General features: G+C 41.5%; 1 protein-coding gene across 7 annotated transcripts in view; it reads right to left on the bottom strand.

Annotated features, from left to right (window-relative positions):
* Window positions 1-661: 661 nt before the first annotated feature.
* LOC137643827 (uncharacterized) overlaps window positions 662-27,766 on the bottom strand; it is a 359,559-nt gene continuing 332,454 nt past the window's right edge. For 4 of the 7 annotated variants that reach the window (XM_068376527.1, XM_068376533.1, XM_068376528.1 and 1 more), the window contains 2 exons: window positions 2,433-2,516; window positions 662-2,080 (listed from right to left, as the gene is read on the bottom strand). In XM_068376527.1, the coding sequence (XP_068232628.1) occupies window positions 1,919-2,080; window positions 2,433-2,516 (246 nt within the window). In that variant the 3' untranslated portion in view covers window positions 662-1,918. The other 3 variants (XM_068376529.1, XM_068376532.1, XM_068376531.1) reach the window with 3 other exon arrangements.

Genomic DNA, 27,766 nt, shown 5'->3' with positions numbered 1-27,766 from the left:
TAGTTTTTTGCGTAGTTTTCCCTAGTTCTCGTTTCTATTTTGGGGTCAGTAGAACCTAGCCTCCTAAGAAAGTAGTTCGAGGTAAGTACTCCGTATTGGAACAAATCACAAATTTTAAGTAATTTGTATTTTTCCTAACAGTACTTACCTCGAACTACTTTCGGGTTATGGCCCACCCATCCTGCCCCAAGTGCCTTACAGGACTTTTTGATACCTTATCTATCATAAACTTACTGGTGACCGAGACCTGGCCGAGCACGCTCTCTGACCCGGGGTCGCCTCATGGCGTGTATTCATCCGCCCAGAGGTATCCACTATAGAAAACGGAGAGGGGGGAACTACACAAAATTCTGGTCGGTTGGGAGGAGATCCCAGGTACTCCTAAGAAAGTAGTTCGAGGTAAGTACTGTTAGGAAAAATACAAATTACTTAAAATTTGTGATGTTAATGATTACGCTGCTCATTCCAGCTCTGCTAAAGACATTCCCTATTTTAAAGGAATAGTTTGTACAGTATAGCTAGGAAAAATAAAAGTTACATGTACTCTTAATATTTGTTAAATTAGAGATCTATCAAATTATTTGTTTTGTTGCATTAAAGATATTTATATTAAAACAATGAGTGAAAAATATTTAATAGGATTTAAATGAAAAAGTTTTCAACTTTGCAGGTATATAATAACTATACACTATTCAACATTTTTTTAGAAACATTTATGTTATCACTGACAATGCAGCCTAGTGTTGCCTAAGCCATAAAAGTTTATAATACCATCAATATCCCTAATACCTTGTAGGAGACAAACTATATATATCTTTGTATTCTAAGCATCTCACTACACTTTCAAGCTCCATAAAAAATATTTTTATTTGTAGCATATTTTCCCATTCAAGGTAACTAGAGAAATGATGATAGTATATACCTTGATAGTAATTTCATTTGAGAGTTTTGTATGAACTCACAAAACAATTATAAAGGAACTTTAATCACAACTTTTTATAAACCCCAAAACCATTGTATTAGGGCTCCTGGTGGACAAATAATACAAATATAGATAAAGACTATAGTATCATGAAATCTGTCTAGAGTTTTGATGAAAAGTCAGTATTTCCAGAATCCAATTAAGAAATTTCAAGTATGACACTATAGAGATATAGATTTGGAACAGCTATTTCACAACATAAAGATTATACTGTATTTATAATAATTTCAGAAGGTATAAAGTTTGCAACATAGTAACACCAAAGAAATTACTGTATCGGATTATTTGATATCACTTAGGGTGTTTTTAGAGCATTTTATTTTCTCTTTAGAACAATATAAGAAAATACGTACATTTTACATGGTTTCAAGGCATTACATCATAGCACCATTCCTGTACATTCTCTTATCTGGATTGCAGAACAAATGGATTGTCAATTATCTCCAAAGTTTTTCTTGCTCCTTTTTTCATCGCATCACTAACACAAGTACTGAAAATGTTTACAGGGCTTGTGGCATCATCTTAACACTTTGGTACGTAGGCTAGCCATTCCCACGACAGAGAAGGTAAAGAATATAACAAACAACTATATCGGTGAAAAAAACAGAATAAAATAGATATAGCTACTGTATATACATTTTGAAATTATTTTTAAAGTTTCTTTTTAGCAAATAACCTGTTTCCAAACAATTTTAAATATTTGATCATCTTTCCATGAGATATAAAAAACATGAATGCTTCTGTGTGTGTGCAACAGAGAGAGATAAATTGTTTCCATGTAAACAGACTAAAAATGTTTGTATAAGTAGATTATGCGAGTGATTTATAGTTCTCTCAACGACTCTCTACACCAACTAGAGAGACACGAGAGATATCTGATGAATAAAATACACACAATATGAGTATAAACTTGAGGCTCTGTAGCGACTTCCAATCTCACGCTGCTTCAGTCCTGCCTTCAGGAGGTGCAGAATGAGGTTCAGGCCTGGGTTCAATAGGCAAGGTGTCGGCGTCTATTGTTTCAGGGGCAGATGCTGAGCGCTCTACAACCTGATTCCCCTCTTCAGAAGATTGTGACCCTTTAGTTGGGCTGGAAGGCTGTACCAAAAGGACATATATGAACAGTTTGCAGCATACCCATCTAATTTATATCTGTACTTTTGCAGTTCTCTCAAAAAATATAGAAATATTTATTGTATTTATTTATTACAGTACTGTATAAATTTAGTACAAAATAAATAATCAAGAAAGTTTTATTATTGAGAAAGAAATGCAAAAGCATATTTTAATTATAGTTTTCATATGCCCATGCAATCATGCTACTGAGTACAGTATTAAGCTTTTTTTTTCTGGACAAGAAAGGCCATTCTTTTCTTCTGATAAGAGTGACAGAGAAAGAGAATATACAATACCATGCGTTTATTCTATTTTTCTAGGCTGTTGGACAAACCTTTATGGTGAAGGTTAGATGATACTTCTTGCTTTTGTCCAGGATCTCAGTGGGTAAGGTGATCTGCTGTCTCGCCTGTCCATGCTGTTTAGAATATAAGTAAGGGGAGAAGAAGGGAATATAACATCACAGGCCTCGTAAGGTGACACAAGGTAACGTTGTATGTGGACTACTTTACAGGTTTAGATGAAAATCTGTCTTTGTGTTGCCAAATGTCCGATGTGTTGTCTCGGTTCTCATGCTGATGATCATGGCGTCAAAGTAAGTTGAGAGATGCCATGCAGCACAGTTTGTAAATGTTTTAGCTTGCAACTTGAAAAAAATATTATTATCTTTGGTTCTTTTGCAGTCTTGTAATCATTTTATCGTTGAATTAAGAAAAAATTACATTAGCTGATGTTATTTGTTTCTTTTCTTATTCGGTTTACCATTTTTATGGGATACCTTATTATTTTCAAAATTTACAGGGGAAAGACCGAGAAAGACGAATGTTGAATCCAAAGATAATGATAAAAATATTTTTAAACTGTACTGCTGACTTTGAATTCACTTGTTATTCATTTTTAAAGGGAATAATTATCAGGGTAACTACAGCAATTCATAATAAACAAAAGCATTCCTTCATGTAATAATACATTTCTTTTTGTGCAATGTGAAAAACATTTTGTGCAAGAAAAAATATACAATTTGACAGTTTCGTGTCATTCATGTGTACACATTCCTGTATAAAGACACAATGCTTTTCAGTGTTACAGGCTTCTTAAGCAGGTGTTTCACACCCTGGATGGTGGTTTTGTTGTTCTTACCTCCTGGACTAGAAATGGAGGGAGGATATGTGTACATTGGTGTCTTACACTCTGATTGCAAACTAAATGCAATCTATAGAGGTAGTGGGCCAATTTTATTTAAGAAATGAAAACTACTTATTTACAATTACATTCAATGAAATTTGAAACTTCAGATTTACATCAAAATAATACATCAAAAGTCTATTACTTTTCTGCTCCACTTGTTTTATTAAAGAACTTAGGATAATTTATCTGAGATTTAAAATAGCTTCTGCTACTGATTTAAAGAAGAGTAAGTGTTTGAATGCAAAGTATACTGTACAGTTAAATAAAGACAATGGAAAGTACAAGTACTGTACTGTATATTATTCTAAGGTACTGTAATATTAGCTTAAGTTATAAATAGTTACAAAGTGGGATGAAAAAATACTTGTCTAACATACTACAGTACTTCCACTAACTGCCCCATAAACTTTAGTAGTGAGTTTGCACATATTTTCCAAAATGTATTTTGTTTCAAATTTAGTTTTGAGTATTGGGGTCACATATTAACGCTGATGTTGGACAGGCTTCGCCTTGGGCCTCCTCATTCCAGAATGACTAAGTGTACTTAAGCGCGGAGACCCTGTTTTAAAAGATATAATATAACGAATGCTATTTATTACAGGTCTTTGGAATTTCACAGCACATAGTAAAATTTGAATGTCACAACTAAACAAATTCCTAGTTAGCTTGTTTGAATGACACTACTAAACTATTTCCCAGATGGTTTGTTGGCTTGTGAGCTTTAAACATGCCCCAATCCCAAAGATTTTACTGGTATATTTAGTTCTTTAATTCACAAGCACTTCTAAATTTCTCAGATCATTTTTACATAATTTTCCAATTAAATTTGCATATAGAGTACTGTACTGTATTACCATAACTAAGGTGTTTCACATAATTTTAAATATTTAACTTAGCCGGTGAATATATAGCTGCAACTCTGTTGCTCGACAGAAAAAAAACTGTACAAAAAACTCGCCAGCGATCGCTATACAGGTTGCGGGTGTGCCCATCAGCGCCAACTGTCGGCCAGATACCATACTCAATGTAAACAAAGACTCAATTTCTTCTCTGTCGACGTGTCGACAAGACGTACTTTTACTCGCTGTAGAACCTGGAGTTTTCTCAACATATTTGGTGAAGTACTTCATTTTGGTTTGAGCTTTCGCAGTGCAGGTGTTTTATCTTCATCTTAAATCTTGAACTCGTTTTGGATAGATTTAATTTTTGGTGACAAAGAGAGTATGGACTTTCTTTGACTTTTAAATGGCCGACCCTTCCCTTAGACGGAAGTGTGTTTAGGCTTTTAGTAATTATCTTATCACGTTATAAATTAATTATAGATTTTCCTCTATATATTTTATATCTCACCGCCTTTATTAGGCCTCTTCGATTAACTTTCCATTTATAATAAACATAAAAAATAAATTTTATTGTTTTGTTTATATGCGACCTTAACTGAGAGTAGGCGGTCCTAACTTGGAAACCGAAGTTAAACAACGTTGAGCCCTTTCAATCATAAATAACTTTTAAAGAGCTAATGATTTAAAACTTTTTAAATGAAATATTTTATGAAAGAATTTCTTTGAATAGTCTTCGTACTGTTTTCAAAGATGAACTAACGTTTAGTTTATTTATGCTACGCAGTTTGCGCTCTATCGTTACGATAGAGAGAGAGAGTTTCACGGTTTCACTTTGCAGAAAGAGTAAATCGATTCTGACATTTTGTTCATTCTTCTTTCAAAGCTTAAATGTTTTAAATTCTATTTTAAAGGAACTTTTTAATTGAAAAACCTTTCTGTTTTTTCCTTTAGTCAAATAACATGTTTTTTTGACGAAACGTAATTGGGCTCTTCTCTTAGGTGCGAAATCAAGAGAGATAGAGACGGAGGGAGAGAGAGGAGAGAAAACGTTCCGTTCAAGCGGGTAACGTTGTTCTCGAGTTACTCTCGTCCCTAGTCTCTGTACGGGGAGAAAGGATAAAACGTTTTTAGTTTTATTCTCGTCCCCAGGCAATGTACGGTGAGAGATTGAAAACATAGTTTTGAATGAACTAGTGTTTATTCTCTTCCCCAACCACTGAATTTTATCTTAAAAGATGTTTACTGTTTTTTTTTTGCTGGTATTAATGTGCTTGGATTATACGACTGATTTCGCATTTACTACCTTTTGATGAGGGTAGAATTGCGTGCTTCAGGTAGAAATCAGTAAAAGTTTCGATTTCAGTGAAATAAGTGCAAAACAGAAAATCGTAGTGATAAAGTGATATTGCGCAAAGTGTTACAGTGTTGCGTCCGAGGGTTCGTCTGTTCGTGCCTGTCGTTCACCTAGTCCGGGACCTCTTGCAAGCTCCCAAGCCCAGGGGAGAAGTAATGTCGTACGACTTATGGGTTCGAGAGGCCTTGATCAGCGAACAGACGTTTCCCTCTATGGTATCGGGTGTATCTTACCAAGATCTCCCCTACCATAAGGCGAGAGAGACAATTTTCTCCTCGTCATCCGAAGACTTTTCGCATAAGAAACCTGAAGCAAGGTTTCGAGGCCCTTAAGCGAAAGTCAGTCCTTTCAGGACAGGTCCAGCGTCCTGGTTGCAGCCATTAGGACAGCTCTGACCCTATGCAGTCATCGGAAAACTGCTCGCCGCCTAACAAAAGCGTAACACAGACTCCGAGAGTTTTTTTTTGTTGGCAAAGTGTTGCGGTCACAGACGTTACCCTCGTCTCTTACCGCAACCATTTCCGTTGATCCTAAACGGGTTTTACGGCAAGACATGCAGAATATGCTTGCCTCCCTTATGGAAGACTATTCTACCGATTAGTCCGTTGAGCCTAGCCGTTTATCTCATCGAGATCCTGGCTTTCAGCCAACCTAACGTTCCTTTGGGCATCCTGTTGACGTTGGCGTAGCTAAGTCACGTCAGTCAGGTTGTTTAGAACCACACTCGATGCGGTCTCGTGTGGTTTTTCAGCCACATTTGGACGTTAGGCCACTTGCTGATGCTCCTGTTGACGTTCAGGACGTTCGCTAACAATCGGAGTTGACTTGTTTTGACGCTGTGCGTCAACCTCCGCATTCTAGAGTTGTTTTGACTGCTCAGTCTAGGCAGTCAAAGCAGTCTCGAGTGAACGCTGTGCGTCCTCACGCACCTGTTGTTGTTGACAGTTCACAGACTGTCAAGCAGTTACATGACGTTGCGTCCTGGTCTCTCGCACCTGTTGTTGTTGACAGTTCACAGACTGTCAAGCAGTTACATGACGTTGCGTCCTGGTCCGCTACTAATGCACCAGTGCGTGTGGACTGCTTGTAAAGCATTGCCACCACGGTAGGTCTCTCCCTTGCTTGAGACTCAGCTTTTTTCGGACAAGATTCCTTTAGATGAGGAAGTTGCTGTTCCCCCTCCTACTGATATTCCCTTGAGGACTCTGTCAGACGGAGAGGAGCCTAAAGCTGCTTAGCCCTCTATGGACTTTAATTAAATCATGCTGATTTTTAAGGATCTTTGTCCGGATCTTTTTGTAACTGCTGCTCCTCGTTCACCTAAACGTCAGAGCTTACACTAGGCCTAGCTACTTCGAAGCCGTTGTTTATAAGCTAGTGCTCTCTCGCTCTCCTAGAGAGCTTTACGTTTGCTAGGCGACTGGTTTATCACCAGGAGGAGTTTGGGGGATACAGCCTTTGCTTTCCCTTCTTTTAAACTGGCGTCATGCATAAACAAGGCTTTCAGGGATGGAAAGCGGTACCGCCTCAGTCGCTAACCCCGTCTGTTGCCGCACCTGCTCCCGTAGACCCTAAATGGGCTTTGCTGCAAGACATGCAGTCCAAGCTTGCGTCCTTGATGGAGGACTTTAATGCGGAGAAGGTTGCTGCTGAACCTTCTGGCCAACAACCTTCCAAGCGGTCGGTTGTGCGTCCTGTTGACGCTGAGGTAACCTTCTCGCGTCTACCAGTTGAGGTGGTTCCTCCACCGATGCGACCCAGTGTGGGTTGCCAGCCGCACGTTGACGTTAAGCGACGCTCGGAGATGGTTGTTGACGTTCAGGACGTTCAACAACCATCAGTGGTGACTTGTTTTGACGCGGTGCGTCAACCTCCGCAACCCGGTATGGTGTTGACTGCACAACTCAGACGGTCTAGACAGTCTCGGGTGGACGCTGTGCGTCCTCGCGCAACCATGGTTGTTGACAGTTCACAGACTGTGCAGCAGTTCCATGACGTTGCGTCCGGCTCCGTCACGCATGCACCAGTGCGACCGGACTCAGCGAGCCAGACGTTGCCCACTCCGTTGCCGTTTCCTCATCAGTTTTCAGATGAGGAACTATCTGATGAGGACGTTGCTGAACAACTAGACGATCAGCCTCCAGAATAGATCAAGCCCTGCTATCCATCCAGAAGATGCTGAAGAAGGAACGCTGCTCAGTCAGGCTGTGGATGAGTCTGGTAGGGACGCTATCATCCCTGGAACAATTTGTATCACTAGGAAGACTACACCTCCGTCCTCTTCAATTCCATCTGGCTTTTCACTGGAAAAAGGACAAGACGCTAGAGGCGGTCTCGATCCCTATTTCCGAAAAGATAAAGTCTTGTCTGACTTGGTGGAAGGACAATATCAACCTAAGAGAGGGTCTTCCCCTGGCTGTTCAGACTCCCAACCACGTTCTCTTCTCGGACGCATCGGACTTGGGCTGGGGCGCGACACTGGACTGTCGGGAATGCTCAGGTCTGTGGAACTCGAGTCAGAGGAGCATGCATATCAACTGCAAGGAGCTGCTGGCAGTTCATCTGGCCTTGAAAAGCTTCGAGTGTCTCCTTCGAGGCAAAGTGGTGGAAGTAAACTCGGACAACACCACGGCCTTGGCGTACATCTCCAAACAAGGAGGCACCCACTCACTGACGTTGTACGAGATCGCAAGGGACCTGCTCATCTGGTCAAAAGGTCAAGACATCTCCCTATTAACGAGGTTCATCCAAGGCGACTTGAACGTCATAGCAGATTGTCTCAGTCGGAAAGGGCAAGTAATTCCAACCGAATGGACCCTCCACAAGGATGTATGCAAGAGACTTTGGACCACTTGGGGTCAGCCAACCATAGATCTCTTTGCAACCTCGCTGACCAAGAGGCTTCCAATCTATTGCTCCCCAGTCCCGGACCCAGCAGCAATACATATAGATGCCTTCCTCCTAGATTGGTCACATCTGGATCTCTACGCATTCCCACCGTTCAAGATTGTCAACAAGGTACTGCAGAAGTTCGCCTCTCACGAAGGGACAAGGTTGATGTTAGTTGCTCCTCTCTGGCCCGCGAGAGAATGGTTCACCGAGGTACTTCGATGGTTAGTAGACGTTCCCAGAAGTCTTCCTCTAAGGGTAGACCTTCTACGTCAGCCAGACTATCGAAAGACTCTCGAGAGCTAGAGGCTTTTCGAAGGAGGCAGCCAGTGCGATTGCTAGAGCAAGGAGAGCGTCTACCATTAGAGTCTACCAATCGAAGTGGGAAGTCTTCTGAGACTGGTGCAAGTCAGTTTCTGTATCCTCGACCAGTACCTCTGTAGCTCAAATAGCTGATTTTCTCTTATACCTGAGAAAAGGACGATCCCTTTCAGCTCCCACTATCAAGGGCTACAGAAGCATGTTGGCATCGGTCTTCCGGCATAGAGGCTTAGATCTTTCCAACAATAAAGATCTGCAAGACCTCCTTAAGTCTTTTGAGACCACCAAGGAGCGTCGTTTGGCTACCCCTGGATGGAATTTAGACGTGGTACTAAGATTCCTCATGTCAGACAGGTTTGAGCCGTTACAATCAGCCTCCCTGAAAGATCTCACTCTTGAGACTCTTTTCCTGGTATGCTTAGCCTCGGCTAAAAGAGTCAGTGAGATTCATGCCTTCAGCAAGAACATCGGATTTTCGTCGGAAAAAGCTACTTGTTCGCTGCAACTTGGCTTTCTAGCCAAAAATGAGCTGCCTTCTCGGCCTTGGCCTAAATCTTTCGATATTCCCAGCTTATCGGAGATCGTAGGCAATGAACTAGAAAGAGTCTTATGCCCTGTGAGAGCTCTTAAGTTCTATTTAAAGCGTACTAAACCTTTACGAGGCCAATCTGAAGCTTTATGGTGTTCAGTTAAGAAACCATCCTTGCCTATGTCAAAGAATGCCTTGTCATACTTTATCAGATTGTTAATACGAGAAGCTCATTCACATCTGAGTGAGGAAGACCGAGCTTTGCTTAAGGTGAAGACGCACGAAGTTAGAGCTGTAGCAACTTCCGTGGCCTTTAAGCAAAATAGATCTCTGCAAAGTATAATGGACGCAACCTATTGGAGAAGCAAGTCAGTGTTCGCGTCATTTTACTTGAAAGATGTCCAGTCTCTTTACGAGAACTGCTACACACTGGGACCATTCGTAGCAGCGAGTGCAGTAGTGGGTGAGGGCTCAACCACTACAATTCCCTAATTCCATATCCTTTTAATCTGTCTCTTGAAATGTTTTTAATGTTGTTTTTATGGGTTGTCCGGAAGGCTAAGAAGCCTTTCGCATCCTGGTTGATTTGGCGGGTGGTCAAAGTCATTTCTTGAGAGCGCCCAGATTAGGGGTTTGATGAGGTCCTGTTGTATGGGTTGCAGCCCTTGATACTTCAGCTCCTAGGGGTCTGTCAGCATCCTAAGAGGATCGCGAGGCTCCGTAAGGAAGACGTACTTATAAGGCAGAGTAATCGTCTAAGTCGACTTCCTTACCAGGTACCTATTTATTTTGTTTTTGTTATATTGATAACTTCTAAAATGAAATAAAAACTCTTAGCTCATAAGATGTAAACATATTTTAACTGGTCTCTACCCACCACCCTGGGTGTGAATCAGCTATATATTCACCGGCTAAGTTAAATATTTAAAAATGATATTTTAATTATAAAATAAATTTTTGAATATACTTACCCAGTGAATATATAAATTAAATGACCCTCCCTTCCTCCCCAATAGAGACGCAGTGGGATGAGAAGAAATTGAGTCTTTGTTTACATTGAGTATGGTATCTGGCCGACAGTTGGCGCTGATGGGCACACCCGCAACCTGTATAGCGATCGCTGGCGAGTTTTTTGTACAGTTTTTTGTCTGTCGAGCAACAGAGTTGCAGCTATATATTCACCGGGTAAGTATATTCAAAAATTTATTTTATAATTAAAATATCATTTTTATGAACATTCCTTAGTACAGTACAGTAATACATCGGTTTATAAGTAACTTGGATTACCAGCATTTCAGTATACAAGCATGAAATTTCAATTTGGTATACGGGCATTGTATTGGTCTGCGAGGAAAAATTTCCCTCCGTATGCATGTTTTATGTGGACAAGTACTAACAAGACCAGCACAAAATCTGTTACATGGTGTTCTTACACACATGCCGTGTTCTTGTGATTTTTACCCCTAATTACATGCCATTTTAAGGCAAAAGCAGTTGTCTCTAGATAGGTTCCTTGGCAAAACTGAATGTAAAAGGGAGATAAAATACGACCAAGTATCCGTAATGTGTCAGTTAAGTAATTCAGTTAGTGATAGGGAATACTGTTAAAGAAGGAGAAATCCAGATATTTTACCTAAAGTTTTCATGGAGGAACATTCTCCCTCCAAGCAGTAACCCTTCTTTTTGGGCTCAAGCCATGTCCTGATGGAAGGTTCCTATTGGTAGCTTTCTAAGGGATATTTAGCTACAGTGATATTCACAGAGAATTAACCTTTAGGTCTCCAGAATTCTAACTCCTGGCGCGAATATCCTTAAAATTTCTCTTAAGGATATCGCATAATATTAGGGGACGTATATCTTGATACGACATATAGCAATCTTCACCCCGAATAGCGATTTTGTTTCGAGGGGGAAAAGTGGCTAAAATAGAAGGGGAGCCGTTATCAAGGTTCCCTTCCTCCCTTACTACTACGAGTATCTAGATGGCGCTTATTCCTATTTTTGTAGCGAATTCGCACAGTGGTTTTCCCTGTTGCTCTAACGTTTGTGTTCGATTATTCTGAGGATTAATCATGCAATCTCCAACTTCTTCTGCCTCTGGAAAGTTGAATATCTATTCTTTACAGTGTATAATTTTTAGCTCCTGCTTCACAGAGAAATTAGAATAATTTTAAGTGTTTGGAGCTTGTGTTATTTAGTTAGCTGAACGACACTCCCGGTTGTAATAGCATGAATAATTATGAAGCTATTTAATTAAGATTATACTAGGAAGTTATATATTATGTCGATCGTATTCATTAGAGTTTCGGCAATTTAGGTAACCGAACCTCGCCCTACGCTAGGCTACCTAGCCTATGCGCTTCAGTTTACTTTCATGCATGATATAGAATGACATTCCTAGTTGTAATAGCATTAATGAATTATGAAGCTATTTAGGCACAATTATACTTGTAAAGATATACATAATTTTGCATATATTTCCTCTTCCTTATATCGGTCGTATATGTTAGAGTTTCAGCGATTTAGGTAACAGAAATCTCGCCTTGCGCTTGGCTACATAGCCTATGCGCTTTAGTATACTTTAATATATGTTCCCTGGTTACCCTCGTGTATCGTTTTATCAATTCATGCGGAGATAGATATCTCCTAGAATTATTATATAACTCGATACTTGTCTCCTGTGGAGATTTAAGGGTAATCCCTCCTTCCCTCTGAGTGCCACCTTAGGCGACAACCCTATCTTGGTCCTGCCATAGAGTAGAAACTCCGGCTTGACTAGGCTAGTGTTTTCTGTCTCTTTCTCTTGCCGGCGGATAGCCTACTTTGGGTTTTCGACAGAACCTCAGAGTATTCAGTCTTTCTGCCGGCGGCCGTGCAGCAGGGTGAGTAGTCACTCCCCTGCCGGCTTTCAGCTGCCGGCATAGGAGGCTATGCCTCCATAGGCCGCACTTGAAGTGGTTGTATGATGCCGCCACCTTCTCCCCTGCGGTCTAGAAGACTAGTCCTGTTTCGGCAGACCCTAGGCTGAAGAATAGATATTCTTCTGCCGCCTAGGATGGCGCCGATACTGAAACGAAGTTTCTTCCCTGTTGGGAGGTGGCGGCAATCCTACCGCCTCCTCTTAACACTGTATCGGCAGACCCTAGGCTGAAGTATAGATATTCTTCTGCCGCCTAGGATGGCGCCGATACTGAAACAGAGTTTCTCCCTTGTGTGGTAGTGGCGGCAACCTTGCCGCCTTCTTCCGCACTTAATACAGGACCCTTTCCCTGCCCCTCTCTGTCCTTTAGCGATGGCCTAGCCGTCGCAACCCTGTGGTCGTCCACCGCTTGCCGGGTAGGTTGTGGTGCCAGCCGGCCTCCTACGTAAGCAGCTGTATAGTCACTCGGTCTTCCCTTATGGACGCAAGGCTCCGGGAAAGGTTGTGCCGGCTGTGACGGCTGCCGGTGGGAGACCCCCTTTCTGTAGAGTGTTCTTCAGTCCTCTCTTGGACTGCCATTCACATTCCTGGAACCGGCAACGGCTTTTGTGGTTGGATGGAAGCCTGAATGATACATTCTCCCCTTCCATTTGAACCCTCATTCTGGAGGAAGGCAGTAAGATTAAGTACTTCCACCCTTATTTATTGTTAATAGACATTTAATAAGGTAGCCCTCCACTTCATGCTTTCTCTCTCCCTGTCAGCTAGTGCCGCCGGGAACTAGCCCAGTCGGCGAAGGCCGGCTGAGCCGGTGCCGTCAGGTACTAACCCAGCCGGCATGGGACGGTGCCGCCAGGTACTAACCCAGTTGGCAAGACGCCGGCTGGATCGTGCCGCCAGATGCTAGCCTAGCCGGCAACATGCCGGCTGAACTACAGTATATGATTATACAGTAGCCAGTATATTTGCAGTATAGATCATACTGCAGACAGAAAACTATATTACATATTATACAGTAGTTATTTTCCAACATACCCTGTGTATCCTTGCACAGTCTATTGTTGAGACCAATCATATATCGAAAGAAAAGATTTCTTTCAATACACTGATAGATAATCAGTTAACAATTTACCCCACAATATTAAAGACTTAGGAAGGGTCAGTATTAAGATACACTTATCTACCCCTAGGGGTTAGACCCTTCCCTTGGGTTTCCTGAATAGGAAGACTCTATAGCTTTAATTTTGGGGGAAGTCACAGCAATTGGCTGGACAGGAAACACAAGTACAGTATGTGTCTTTCCTAGTTCCTTTCTAATTTGACTATCCTAAGCTATAATGGTTAGAATATTAAAAGTAATATTTTACAGATTTGTTTATCAAGTGAGATAAACTACCGCATACTCATTTAAATTTCCTCTCTTTACAGGAGGACCTGGTGAAGTGCGAAGTCCTCTTTTGCAACGTCAGGAGTAAGGACTTTTGTGGCCACAAAGGGTGCAGGGCTCATGCCCCCTGTACCATCACTAAGCAAGCCCTACGGTACTGGGACCCCCATGGCTGCAATATATGCCGGGCCTTGGTTACCGAAGGTTTTGATGACCCCAAGTCAGTGGAGTCAAGGAATGCAGCACGAGAAAAGCTGCGTAGATGAGTACGTGGGTTCCAGAAGAACTCGACAGGACCATACCTCCCTAATGAAAGGATGCGCAACTTGCTGTTCCCTAAAGCGGGTATGGAAGCTGTCATACCCCAGACAAGACGCGAAATATCATGCGTCCAGATTGCCGTCGAAACGGAAGTCAGTGACGCATTACAAGGCATGGACATCCATCAAGAGGAGAGGATGTCTGAAGTGTCCACGGACACTGGGAAGGATCTTCTCAAGGAAGGTCATGAGGAGGAGTCTACATTGACTCCTGAAGATGATGATGAAGTTGATTCGGAGTCCATTCTGTCGGTGCCGGCTCTGGAGCCATTACCCTCAACATCTTCCGCTCCTCCATCAGATGACATGAGACAGGCACTGGCCAATCTTTCGGTGCTGATGGAGAGCTTTCGCAAACAAGGCAAAGAAAGGGAAGCGAAACTTGAGAGACAGATTGCTCGACTCTCCGCCTCCCGTGGGTCTCACAAGAGACTCAGAGTTCAAGACCTCCCAACCTGCTCCGAAACTAATCCCTGGAGGTATGCAGGGTACATGCCGATCACCAACGGCAAACTCTTTATTTCGGAGAAGTTGGGAGCCGTCCCTATTGAAGACATTCGGTTCTGGCCAAGCTTCAATGCTTACCCAGACTGCTTCATTCGTCTGAAGCTAGAACCAGCATTGAAGGAAGGGACGGAACCCAAGGAGGTCATAGTATTCGTCCATGACAAGGCACAGGCTCTTTTATCAAGCAGCCTAAAGCAGGTGGGCTACACTAATTCTAAAGTGTCTGCCCTCAGCAAGAAACATCCTACCTTTCTTGCTCCAGCTTCAATAGCCTTCCCCTTTACATCGAAGGCTCTTAAAGCCATTGTCAAGGCAATAGAGGCAGGCAAACCTTGTCCTACACTGGATGAGTGTAGACCTTTGTCGTTAGCCCTGCCCATGGAAGATAAGGATTGGAAGGAAGTCCACCTTACTTTCTCGGTTGGGAAGTTGGAGGCAGATATCGCTGGACGTCAGTTCAACGAGAATCTCCCAAAGCTGTCAGACTTTCTCTTGCGTAGGGAGCAAGAAACGAAAGAAAGACTAGCGGCATCTCTATCCCTACAGAATTGTTTGGAGATGACCGCAGGCCTAAAGAGCACCCCAGATATGAACATGGTCATGGTCAAGATGCACATGGCTACCTTGGTAAAGGACCTGTACGGCTTTATTAAAGCCAGAAGGGCATGTAGAGAGTTCGTGTTTGCTTCAGCAGCTGTAAAACATGAACCCAGGAAGCTGATAGCTTCCAATATCTGGGGTAAAGACCTCTTCCCAAATGAAGTGGCCAAAGAGGTAGTTGACAAAGCTGCCACGGAGAATAGAAACCTTCTCCAGAAGTGGGGCATGTCATCTAAAAGGAAGTCTTCTCCAGATGAGGGTTCCCAGCCTAAGAAGACTAAGATTACCCTCTCGGCCTGCCAAACAACAACATCCCAGTCACCATGATCACGGTGCCCTAAGTGGTTGCTCAACCGCAAACCACTTACCAGATGGTACCTCAGCAGCTGGTTGCCCAGTCATCAGCATTTAACCCTACGTTTAAGAGGCAGACCACTACCTTTCGTCCCAAAGGTAGAGGCTCTAGACGGGGCTCCTCAAAACACCCCTCACGAGGTAAGGGGGGTAAGGGAGGACGCGGTCAGGGAGGTAAATCCTCCGGAAAACAGAAGCAATGAGATGCTTCAGGTAGGAGGGAGGCTCCAACAATTTCAGAATCGTTGCACCTTCGATCCTTGGGCCCACAGCCTAATCAAGAACGGACTTGGATGGAGCTGGAGCGAGGCTCCACCATCATTTCCTCAATTCTTCCAACACTCCACCCCATTACTGGAAGAATATACCCTAGAACTATTGAGCAAGCGGGTAATGAGGGCAAAGTCCATCAAATTCTAGGGAAGGCTGTTTTGTGTTCCCAAGAAGGACTCAGACAAACTCAGAGCCATTCTGGACTTGTCGCCACTCAACAAGTTCATCGAGAACAAGTTCAGGATGTTAACCCTTCAACACATAAGGACCCTGCTACCAAAAGGGGCGTACACGGTCTCAATAGACCTGGCAGATGCTTACTGGCATATTCCAGTCAACCGCCCCCCTCTCCTCCTACCTATGATTCAGGCTACAGAAGAAAAAGTACGTCTTCAGAGCCATGCCCTTCGGACTAAACATAGCCCCAAGGATCTTCACGAAACTTGCAGATGCAGTCGTTCAACAACTACGCCTAGAAGGCGTTCAGGTAGCAGCGTACCTGGACAACTGACTGGTGTGGGCAGCATCCAGGACGGCTTGTCTACAAGCATCCAAGAAAGTGATCCAGTTCCTGGAACATCTGGGATTCAAGATCAACATCAAGAAGTCTTGACTTTCTCCAGCTCAAGAGTTTCAATGGCTGGGAATCCATTGGAACTTGAAGTCACACCGTCTCTCCATTCCCCCAGGGAAGAGGAGAGAGATTGCAGGATCTGTCAAGAGACTACTGAAATCCAACAGGATCTCGAGACGCCAACAGGAAAGAGTACTGGGCTCTCTCTAGTTTGCAGCAGTGACAGATCCAGTGCTAAAAGCACAACTAAAAGATGTGTCAGGAGTCTGGAGAAGATACACACCAAACGCTTGAAGAGATCAAAGAAGATCGATACCGACCTTACTACAATCACTTCTCAAGCCATGGTCGAAGGCCAAGAACCTAAAGAGGACTGTACCCTTGCAACCACCTCCACCATCGGTCACCATCCACACGGATGCCTCGACGGAAGGATGGGGAGGTCACTCCCATCAACGGAAAGTCCAAGGGACCTGGTCTTCTCTATTCAAGACCTTCCATATCAACATTTTGGAGGCCATGGCAGTCCTTTGGACGTTGAAGAAACTCTCCCATCGCAGATCAGCCCACATCAGGTTGATCCTGGACAGCGAAGTGATAATGAGATGTCTGAATTGTCAAGGCTCGAGATCGCCCCAGATTAGCCATCTTCCGCCTGGCGGAAAAGAAGAGATGGCATTTGTCAGCAGTTCACCTTCAAGGGTTCCGCAATGTGACAGCGGACGCTCTATCCAGGCTCAGGCCGATAGAGTCAGAATGGTCCCTAGACGCAGACTCATTCTCCTTCATCTTGCATCAAGTCCCGGAACTGCAGATCGACCTCTTCGCGACGAGCGACAACAAGAAACTACCTCGGTATGTAGCCCCATACGAGGACCCTCTAGCGGAGGCGACGGATGCCATGTCCCTCGATTGGAACAGATGGGACCGGATTTACCTGTTCCCTCCGACCAATTTCCTAATGAAGGTCCTCAACAGGCTGAGATCCTTTCGGGGAACGGCAGCTCTAGTGGCTCCCAAGTGGCCAAAGAGCAACTAGTTCCCTCTGGTATTGGAACTGAAGCTGAGGCTGGTCCCTCTTCTGGATCCAGCACTATCTCAACAGGTCCAGAAGTCGACTGTCTTCGCTTCATCACAAAGAACCCAAAACCTTCATCCCATGATTTTCTCTCCTTAGTGGTTAAGAAAAGATTTGGGATCTCGAAAGGCAGTATAGACTTCTTAGAAGAATACAAGTCTATATGAATCGTCTTGGAAAAAGTGGGTTGCTTTTGTCAAAGCAAAAGGACTGAAAGAAATCTCGATGGACTTCTGTCTGTCCTTCTTTATCCACCTTCATAAACAAGGACTGGCAGCCAACACAATAACTACATGTAAGTCGTTCTGACTAGACCTCTGCTATACGCCTTCCAAGTAGACCTGTCGAATGAAATCTTTAACAAGATCCCTAAGGCATGTGCTAGACTCAGGCCTGCAGCCCCTCCGAAGCCCATTTCATGGTCCCTGGACAGGGTCCTACACTATGCTTCAACAGTGAACAATGAAGATTGCTCTCTTAAGGACCTGACTCAGAAAGTAAGTCATTTTCCTGTTCGCTATAGCCTCAGAGGCTAGAGTTAGAGAAATAGTGGACCTATCCAGAGACGAGGGCCATATTCAGTTCACAGAAGCGGGAGGACCGAATCATTTTCCTGATCCAACCTTTCTCGCAAAAAACGAGCTACCCACTAAGAGATGGGGTCCCTGGAGAATCTGCCCTCTGAAGGAAGATATCTCCCTGTGTCCAGTAGAATGTCTAAAGGTCTATCTTCGATGAACTTCAGATTTCACGGGAGGACAGCTCTTTAAAGAAGAAACTTCAGGATCAAACTTATCCAGATTTTTTTGGGTGAGATAGCCATGTCGTCCTGATGGACCGGCCCTCCTTTTCTATAGAAAAGGCCTTGGCAGGATCCCTTCCGAAATTACTATATCTGTAGCACCATGCTCAATACTACAAGGAATAAGCACCATCTTGGATACAGTGCTATCTAGATACTTGTAGTAGTACGGGAGGAAGGGAACCTTGATAACGGCTCCCCTTCTATTTTAGCCACTTTTCCCCCTCAAAACGAAAACGCTATTCGGGGTGAAGGTTGCTATGTGTCGTATCAAGATATCCGTCCCCTGATATTATGCGATATCCTTAAGCCTTAAGAGAAATTTTAAGGATATTCGCGTCAGGAGTTAGAATTCTGGAGACATAAAGGTTAATTCTCTGGGAATATCACTGTAGCCAAATATCCCTTAGAAAGCCACCAATAGGAACCTTCCATCAGGACGACATGGCTATCTCACCCAAAAATAGATCCATTCTGTGGTCTCCCATAAGTCAGCTATGACTTTGAAGAAAGTACTTGTTACTTTGTCTATACAGTACTGTACTTTCTAATTTTTGTTGTGAATTATTCATTTGTATCAATTTTTTTATGTTGAGGGTTATAAATTGCTCTTTATATAACATAACAAACATTTGAAAGTGAGTGTATGTGTTTATTAATGGACGTGCGGAAAGCATCCAGGCAATTCCTTCTATTTTTATTGAAAAATTGTTATGGTTTACGAGCGTCTTGGGTTACGAGCTTGCTCCTGGAACGGGTTAAACTCATATACCGAGGTACTACAGTACTGTACAATATATAGAAATTGTATATCAACGAGAGTTAATTTTAGAATAAACAATATTTTTCCATTTTTACATGCAAATATACAGGTGTTTGTGTGAACATATTCTATCATTTTTAACATGTTTACCACGGTAAAGCCATTTTGTCCAGATCGCCATCTGAACTAATAATATCAGATAATGCTATGTAGAAAGTAAACATGATAAAGGACAAATATTTATCTAGCATTCTAATTTGATTCATGTTCTGCCCAATATCAGTAAGAAGAACTGATATTTCATTGTTTCAAAGAATTGCTTTCTCTTCAACTTCACTCTTAATATTTTTCTTGCACGCTAATTGTTCGCAACCCAATTAAAGCTAATTTCCTATGACTGATACAGTTGTATTACCCTTTATCAGTCTCAATAACTTAGGTATTTTCTCACTAAATTACTCCATAGCACTATATTAATGGAGTTCCAAAGATAGATGTGCTTCAAAGGCTTATTGTAGTACATTGGAGGAGACATCTTTAAGAAAAGAAAATCTTAAGCATTGTCACTCCCTGATCTAATCTATTCCTGAAAACTTTAAATCAATCAATCTATTCCTGAAGGGACTGGTAACTACCATTAACAACCTCTGGTGGCAGGCAGTTCAAAATGAGGTTATTTTATTGAGAAGGTTTCAATAATAGCCAAGGTTATTTTATTGAGAGTGAGTTCCTATATAGTAATAGCTAATGTTGGAATTTTCCAGTTCCAGTTTTCATTTCTATTTATTCAAAGTTCTTAGATCTAACATGTTAAGAAACTACGCAAAAGCATATTTTTAGTTCACCCTCAAACTTTTCTTCTTTGTCTATATTAAGTTAAAAGAAGAATTTGTTTTATTTAATTATATTATGGCTATTTTTCTTTCTTTTTATATATAACATGCACAGTATTATGGATGGGCAGACACTTCTTGTTGGCAGCCAAACAGTAGAAATGTATGAGCCAGTCTCTTATACTAAGACCTTTTCCTTACGCCTAGCATACAAATGGCCTTCTAGCCTTTATAACATAACCTGATATCTATTTAGGTACTCTATTTGGGATTCTTCATCTTTTGTTGGATTAACATAACTGAAAATAACAGCCACCTTAAATATTATATAAATTTCAACGTTGTTTTCACAAGACAACCTGCAAAGAGACCAGCATCACACCTCAAACCAAACTGCCCCACCAGGCAAACAAGTTCCCTCAGGACAGGAGGCAGCATCTCAACCTTTTCAAACAGCCCCAATCCCTGGGTGCTTCAGAATTATTTTCAGCCTATATCCCTGGGTGCTTTAGCATTTTTCAGACATAAAAAAGAGCACTTGGAGGCAGCCAAGAGGAGGGAGGGGTGCTGGTTGTTTTTGAAGGGGTAGTGGATCTCAAACAAAGAGTATCCGCAGGTTGGGGATCGTCTCTGTTTTCAAGAGCATTAGTCTTTTTCTCAGTGAGGTCAGCAGTCTCGACAGATCTTGGTTCTTCGTCATGGATCTCCACACTGCCCCACGACAAATTCTCTCAGGCAGAAGCTGTAGAACTTGAATCCCTTGTCAGAAAATGCTGGGAAAAGGAGACAATAAGAAATGACAATTTCTAAAATTCCAGGGCAGACTTTTCTACATGCCAGAGAAAGACTCCCAAAAGAGAAGAGTGATTCTCGACCCATCTCATCTCAACAAAAATATCAGATGTTCCGTATTTAAGATGATATATGCTACATGTGTGTATCAATTACTACATTTAAGAGGTTTGGACCTCTACTAAAGATCTCAAAGATGCTTATTGGCAAGTCCCTATAACCCCATACTTCCGGCTTACCTGGGGTTATGACTTGGGTAGAGTTCATATAGGTTTAAATTGATGCCGTTTGTATTTAATATAGCCCCAAGGGTGTTCATGAAGCTGGCAAAAGCAGTGATCAAACTTCAGTTAATAGTTCAGGTCATTGCCTTCAACTTGGACAATTGGTTATTCTGGACTGAGATGAAAGAACTATGCTTCTCATAAAGTCACAGGTCCCTCAAGTTCTTTAGGACCTAGGCTTTTTGGTCAATTTAAAAAAAAAAAAAAGAAATAGTTCCAGAATGGATATTCCAGTGGCTAGACCTGCACTGGAACATGTCAAAACCCACATTAAGCCTCACAGAGGGACCTCAGAAGAGATTCCTTCACAAGATAAATTGTTTTCTCTGGATTCATTTTTCCTTCTGGCGGCAGCTGGAGATCTTGGGTCTCTTCTAGTTCTCAATAGTCGACCCAGTTCTGAAGACCTGAGTGAAAGACCTCAACTGGATGTAGAGGAGAGTGGCTTAGAGGGGATGTTGAGGTGAGCAATCTCAGTTGGCCAGTCATTGCAAGAGTCCTTAGCCTTTGGACCTAACCAATGTCCCTCTCATTGTCAGTCATGCTGGTCCCTCCCCCCATATCCATGATTATTTATATAAGCGTAACCAAATCGGGTTGGGGAGGTCACTCAAAGGAGACCCATGTGTTTGGGAAATAGTCCCCAAATTTTGAAGTGCATTACATAAACATCATGGAACTGATGGCAGTTTTCCTTACATTCGAGAAGCTTAGTCTGAGAGGGAACTTTCATATAAAAATTTTCAGATAACCAGGCAGCGATCAGGAGGGGAGGATCCTGCTTGAAAACTCTCAATGCACTGATTCCCCCATTTATGAAGCTGCTTCAGAAGAACCTATTGCTCTCTCCATGCCACCTTTCTGGCTCCCTCATTGTGGTAGCAGACTCCCTCATTAGACAGATGACCCTGGACACGGAACGGATACTGGACCACGGCTCATTCCAAGAGAACCTCGATGCCACACTGAATCTCCATTAGGCTACTTGTTCACAACAAAACAGAATTTATGTAGCTCTGAACATGGCTCCCCAAGCAGTGGTAAGAGATGCCCAAAACTCAGATCAGAACAAATGGTTTTTGATATATCAGTTCCCTCCAACAACCATGGTTTTGAAGGTCCTTCTATGGTTTTTGGGGGACACCTGTGGTAATGATGCCAAACTGGCCCAGCAGTCCCTGGTTTCCATTACTTCAGTATCTAGGGACAAAGTCGCACATTTCTCGATCAGCATGGCTATCAGAGTAAGAATTGGAATATCTCCACTTCCTCCTTTCTGATCCAGAACCTTCATACTTGTATTTTCTCTCTCATATTTAAGGAGACGAATTTTACAAGATGACATATCTGATGGGATGTAAGATGCCTTTCTTTCCACCCGACAATACCAGTTGCTATGGAAAGCATGGATGACCTTCCTAGAGGATAGATCCCTATGACATAACTTTAGACTTTCTGGCTTCCTGTTTAGTTCACCTCTTTGAGAAAAAGAGACAAACTGTCAACAATCTTAAACAAATCTGCATTAACAGAACCTTTCAAGCTGGCCTTTAACTTGGATTTAGACAATCTTTTGCCTTACAACCACTATCCAGGCCAATCCTTCAATGATGTGGTCTTTCAATTAAAGTGCTTGAATTTTTTACCAAGTTAGATCATTCTTTATTTCCTCTTAAAGAGTTACTTCAGAAGGCTATTTTTCTAATAGTTTTGGCAGAAAGAGTCGGCAAACTTGCAGCATCATGACAGAGAACAGGAGTTCCTTACCATCACTCCTTGTGATTCTGACTGCTGGCCTCCTATTTTTACCCAAAAGTAAATGCCTCTCCAGAGGCAGGATCCTCTTCATATCACGGCTTTATAGTCTAGAGATCGCAACATCTGCTCAGTATCTACCCAGCAGGCATACCTGTAGAGATTCATGTTTGCAGAAGATAATCTATTTCAAAATACCAAGCCCAACAAACTCCTTCCTACAGGTACAATCCTTTTTTAATAATCTTCCTCATTAAAAAGGCAGACCCTTCCTTCCTAAAACCCACATCTTATGAAAAATTGCTTCCTCATTCGCATTTTTGCTAATATGTAATTTCAGAACTGACAGAGCTTTACGGGTTGGTTTGGATTAGAGTATTCATAAGACAGTACCCGAAACAAATCCAAGTGGTACAAAATGTGTTCATGGTGCTTGGTTCATTCATGGCACCTACGAGAGGTAACCCAACCAAAGAGGAAACCTCTCATCCTGGCTTCTCAGCAGATTGACCATGTTATTTCGTGCTCACCAGGTAGGGACGAACTAATAGTTAGTTTGATTAGAAATGAGTGACAATTAGGGTACATGAGTCTACTCTTGTTTCTCTGGTATTAGTTCTTGGAAGCCTCATAGTACACAAAACCAAAAAGAGGGGTTTTGATATAGGAAAAACCTATTTTTGGGTAGGTGCTGTACCACACCTCCCCATCAATCCTAGCTTCGTGTAGGGAAAGAAGGTATATGAGCCTTACTCCAAATATGAAAGATGGTCGTTGAGCGCATAATAGTAGCCAAGTGGCATTAGCTACGATACCAGTGTTGGTTCTCGGTGATGTGGCATGTCAAATGCATTTCAGCATGAGGTGCTGTGACTGATTCAGTAGACCCTGAATCCATAGGTCTTCCTTATACTAAATAAGACTGTGCTGTGCAATGTTGATACACTAGTCCTAGAGGAGAAAGGACAATATTTCTTTGATATTTTCCTGTCATACTGGATTCCCTGTTTTATCCTTTTACAGGAAAGTTCTTGGCTACCATACAGCACCTCCCCAGAAATAGGTTTTCCCTACATCAAAACCATTTTTATGTAGGCATATTCATGTATGTATTGTACAGTTAAAGAGTGGGATAATTACAGGTTTCTCAGATGAATTAAAAGATTCTTCATGATATATGATAATCATTGGCCCTTTTACCTCTATAGAGTGAAATAAAAGACTAATAAATAAGTGATATTTCATGAATGAAATTTAAGTTTTTAATTTATTCCAAAGAAAAGTTAATTTTCAAAGAATAGAACTCATTGCTGCAATAAATTATCATTTCACCATCACACCAAATGAACTGCTTTTGTTATTTCATCGATAGTGAAATTGCCGACGTAATAGAATTTCAACTTCTTTAGGAAATGCATATCAAACTACTGTACTAACTTATTTCTGGATCTACGGCAACACTTACATGTTTGGAATCTTGGTCAACTGTTGTGCTAACTGTAACAAACTGTTCACAATACACCCATTAATCATGAGCTCTTCAGTCAATTTAAGAACTTTTATCATTCATGTCTTCCTTTACAATCTGACTTTGATCTATATAAGAATATCATATGGACTCAATTACAGCACTGTCTTTCCAAAAGATCATTTGCACCTGTTTTCAAATAATCACACAAAAACTTGTTTATGTAAAGGCTTTCTGTTAATTCCGAAAGTGATTAATAATCGGAAAAAAGTATGTGTTTAAAGGTAGAGATCTATTAGTTTTATACTTTTAACACAACCATTGACAAATATATTTAAGCAAAAGTAGCCTATTATATACAATATTGTATTTACAGTAACATCAGTTCAAATTAATATAAGTATGTTTATTGGAAATTCATCTACTTTTTGTATCCGTTGATGCTAAACTGTAGTTATTATGCTTATTATTCACATGTGAAAACATTGCCTTCTATTTAAAACATTCTTCACTTCACAGCTGTATACCTCCATTATTTTCACATTATATTGTGAGGACTTTTTGTACTATCTGGAAGAACTATGCCCAATGCTTTAATTCAAATCTTTAAGTAAGAGACCCTTGCATATTCATTAGAAAAAAATAATGAAAACTGTTACAACTCAAACCCTTTCCATAATCTTTAAAGTGACATGACATTGTGAATCCAAAACTAGTCACTTTCAATTTGTTCACATTTTAAAATATTTTTTACATCATAAAATATAAATAAAAAACGTCAGAAAAAAGGAACCTGTGCATGTTGCAAGATGACTTTTTGGTGTTTTTATCAATACCTTTACACACATGTTATTGATAGGAGTCACAAATAGCCATGGTTCCCACTAAATTTTGCTTCCTAAATTTATAAGGTTTATTAAGCTATTGTCCATAAAAGAGGGTGATGGCTCTAGAGAAGAACATGCATGGGTCTATTCCTCATTCATATTTAGAATACAAGAACTCCCTGTGTAGAAAACATGTATAAAATTGCAGGCACTTCATAGACCTGCATAAGGCTTAGCAGAAATATGTTGAATTACCCGTACACATAATCCACCATACTCCTCTAATCTTGAATACACTAACTGGATGTTAACAACTGGATTGGATTTAAGAATTTGGGCAATTTGACACAGGGATAGGGAGATCATTCATACCTAAATGAATAAAGGGAAAACCCTGCAAATACACAGTGAAATACAAATTTTATATAATTTGTATTTTTCCTAGCTTTGCAAGGTTTCTTGTTACTAATCATGTTTACTACAACCAGCCAATAAAAATTTTGGTTGATTGCGTCATGCTATGTGCTGGGTAAACGCAGCGAAAGCACAAGGAGCTAGTGGGAGCTTGCTCACAGTGTCTCTTCACAACATTCACCAAGTCAAAAGACTTGTGGGGCGGTTGAGGCGGAACCTTTGGTAAATAATTCAGGTTTGTATAGCAAGGAAAAATACAGATTATATAAAATTTAAAGTTTATTCCTATGTAGATACAAACTTCTCAGTCATTTTTATGGGGAGTCTTCCTTAGGAAGGCTTAAGTCTCTGTGAAGTTAAGAGGTAAACCCTTTCTCTCTGGAAGATCTAATTACTAGACTCGCCCCATTCTTCTCAAGAGTTAAGTAACAGAGACAGGCGTGAATTTGCGTATCTTTGGTGCTCTAGGGTGGGATAACTCCTAACCTAACCTAACAACTCACTGGCCATTGCCTACGCTCGGATAATCAACACACTAAGTACTGCCTAATATTGTTTTTACTTGATTTCTATCACATTATAAATAGTTTGTAATTAAATCAGTAAGTATACAGTACATGTGCAGACGTGTACAGTATGTACCCGACACGGTAAGGCTACAGCACAGTGCGTAGTTGTTGCGCTGACCGAAACTAAAATTTTACCGAGCAGTCATCATACAATTATATTGTTCCTATCTAGTATTACTGTAACGTATAACACTTGCTGATACTGCAGTGTATATCACAGTAATATCACTACAGTACAGCTTAACTGTACTGTAAGTGTTCGCTGTTATCATTCAGATGACTCAACTACTTTGACAACTCACTGCACATGTAGCCTACATTTATATACTGTACAGTATGCAGGTGATAAACACTCTGTAGTGTAATATGATATTTTAATTATAAAATAAATTTTTGAATATACTTACCTGGTGAATATATAATAGCTGCAACTCTGCGGCTCGACAGACAACATACTTAAAAAACTCGCGAGCGATCGCTATGCAGGTTGCGGGTGTGCCCACCAGCGCCAACTGTCGGCCAGATACCACTCTCGGATGTAAACAAAACCTTCAATTCTTCTCGTCCCACTGCGTCTCTATTGGGGAGGAAGGGAGGGTCGTTTAATTTATATATTCACCGGGTAAGTATATTCAAAAATTTATTTTATAATTAAAATATAATTTTTAAATATTTAACTTAGCCGGTGAATATATAATAGCTGATTCACACCCAAGGAGGTGGGTAGAGACCAGAGTTAAATATGTTTACAGCGTATAAGCTAAGAGTTTTTTCATTTTGACAGTTATCAATATAACAAAACCAAAATAAATAGGTACCTGGTAAGGAAGTCGACTTAGACGATTACTCTGCCTTGTAAGTCTGTCTTCCTCACGGAGCCCAGCGATCCTCTTAGGGTGCTGACAGACTCCCAGGAGCTGAAGTATCAAGGGCTGCAACCCATACAACAGGACCTCATCAAACCCCTAATCTGGGCGCTCTCAAGAAATGACTTTGACCACCCGCCAAATCAACCAGGATGCGAAAGGCTTCTTAGCCTTCTGAACAACCCATAAAAACAACATTAAAAAACATTTCAAAAGACAGATTAAAAGGATATGGAATTAGGGAATTGTAGTGGTTGAGCCCTCACCCACTACTGCACTCGCTGCTACGAATGGTCCCAGTGTGTAGCAGTTCTCGTAAAGAGTCTGGACATCTTTCAAGTAAAATGACGCGAACACTGACTTGCTTCTCCAATAGGTCGCGTCCATGATACTTTGCAGAGATCTATTTTGCTTAAAGGCCACGGAAGTTGCTACAGCTCTAACCTCGTGCATCTTAACCTTAAGCAAAGATCGGTCTTCCTCACTCAAGTGTGAATGAGCTTCTCGTATTAATAATCTGATAAAATATGACAAAGCATTCTTTGACATAGGTAAGGATGGTTTCTTAACCGAACACCATAACGCTTCAGATTTGCCTCGTAAAGGTTTAGTACGAGCTAAGTAGAACTTAAGAGCTCTAACAGGGCATAATACTCTTTCTAGTTCATTGCCTACGATCTCCGATAAGCTAGGAATATCGAAAGATTTAGGCCAAGGACGAGAAGGCAGCTCATTCTTGGCTAGGAAACCAAGCTGCAGAGAACAAGTAGCTTTTTCTGACGAAAACCCGATGTTCTTGCTGAAGGCATGAAGCTCACTGACTCTTTTAGCCGAGGCCAAGCATACCAGGAAAAAGAGTCCTAAGAGTGAGATCTTTCAGGGAGGCTGAATGTAAAGGCTCAAACCTGTCTGACATGAGGAATCTTAGGACCACGTCTAAATTCCACCCAGGTGTAGCCAAACGGCGTTCCTTAGAGGTCTCAAAAGACTTAAGGAGGTCTTGCAGATCTTTATTGTTGGAAAGATCTAAGCCTCTATGCCGGAAGACCGAGGCCAACATGCTTCTGTAGCCCTTGATCGTAGGAGCTGAAAGGGAGGGAACTTTTCTCAGGTATAAGAGAAAATCAGCGATTTGGGCTACAGAGGTACTGGACGAGGA

The sequence above is a fragment of the Palaemon carinicauda genome, chromosome 7 (assembly GCF_036898095.1).
Source record: "Palaemon carinicauda isolate YSFRI2023 chromosome 7, ASM3689809v2, whole genome shotgun sequence".
Classification (NCBI taxonomy): Eukaryota; Metazoa; Arthropoda; class Malacostraca; order Decapoda; family Palaemonidae; genus Palaemon; species Palaemon carinicauda.
The sequence above is the reverse complement of the archived record's forward strand: the minus strand, read 5'-3'. Positions and strand labels throughout refer to the sequence as shown.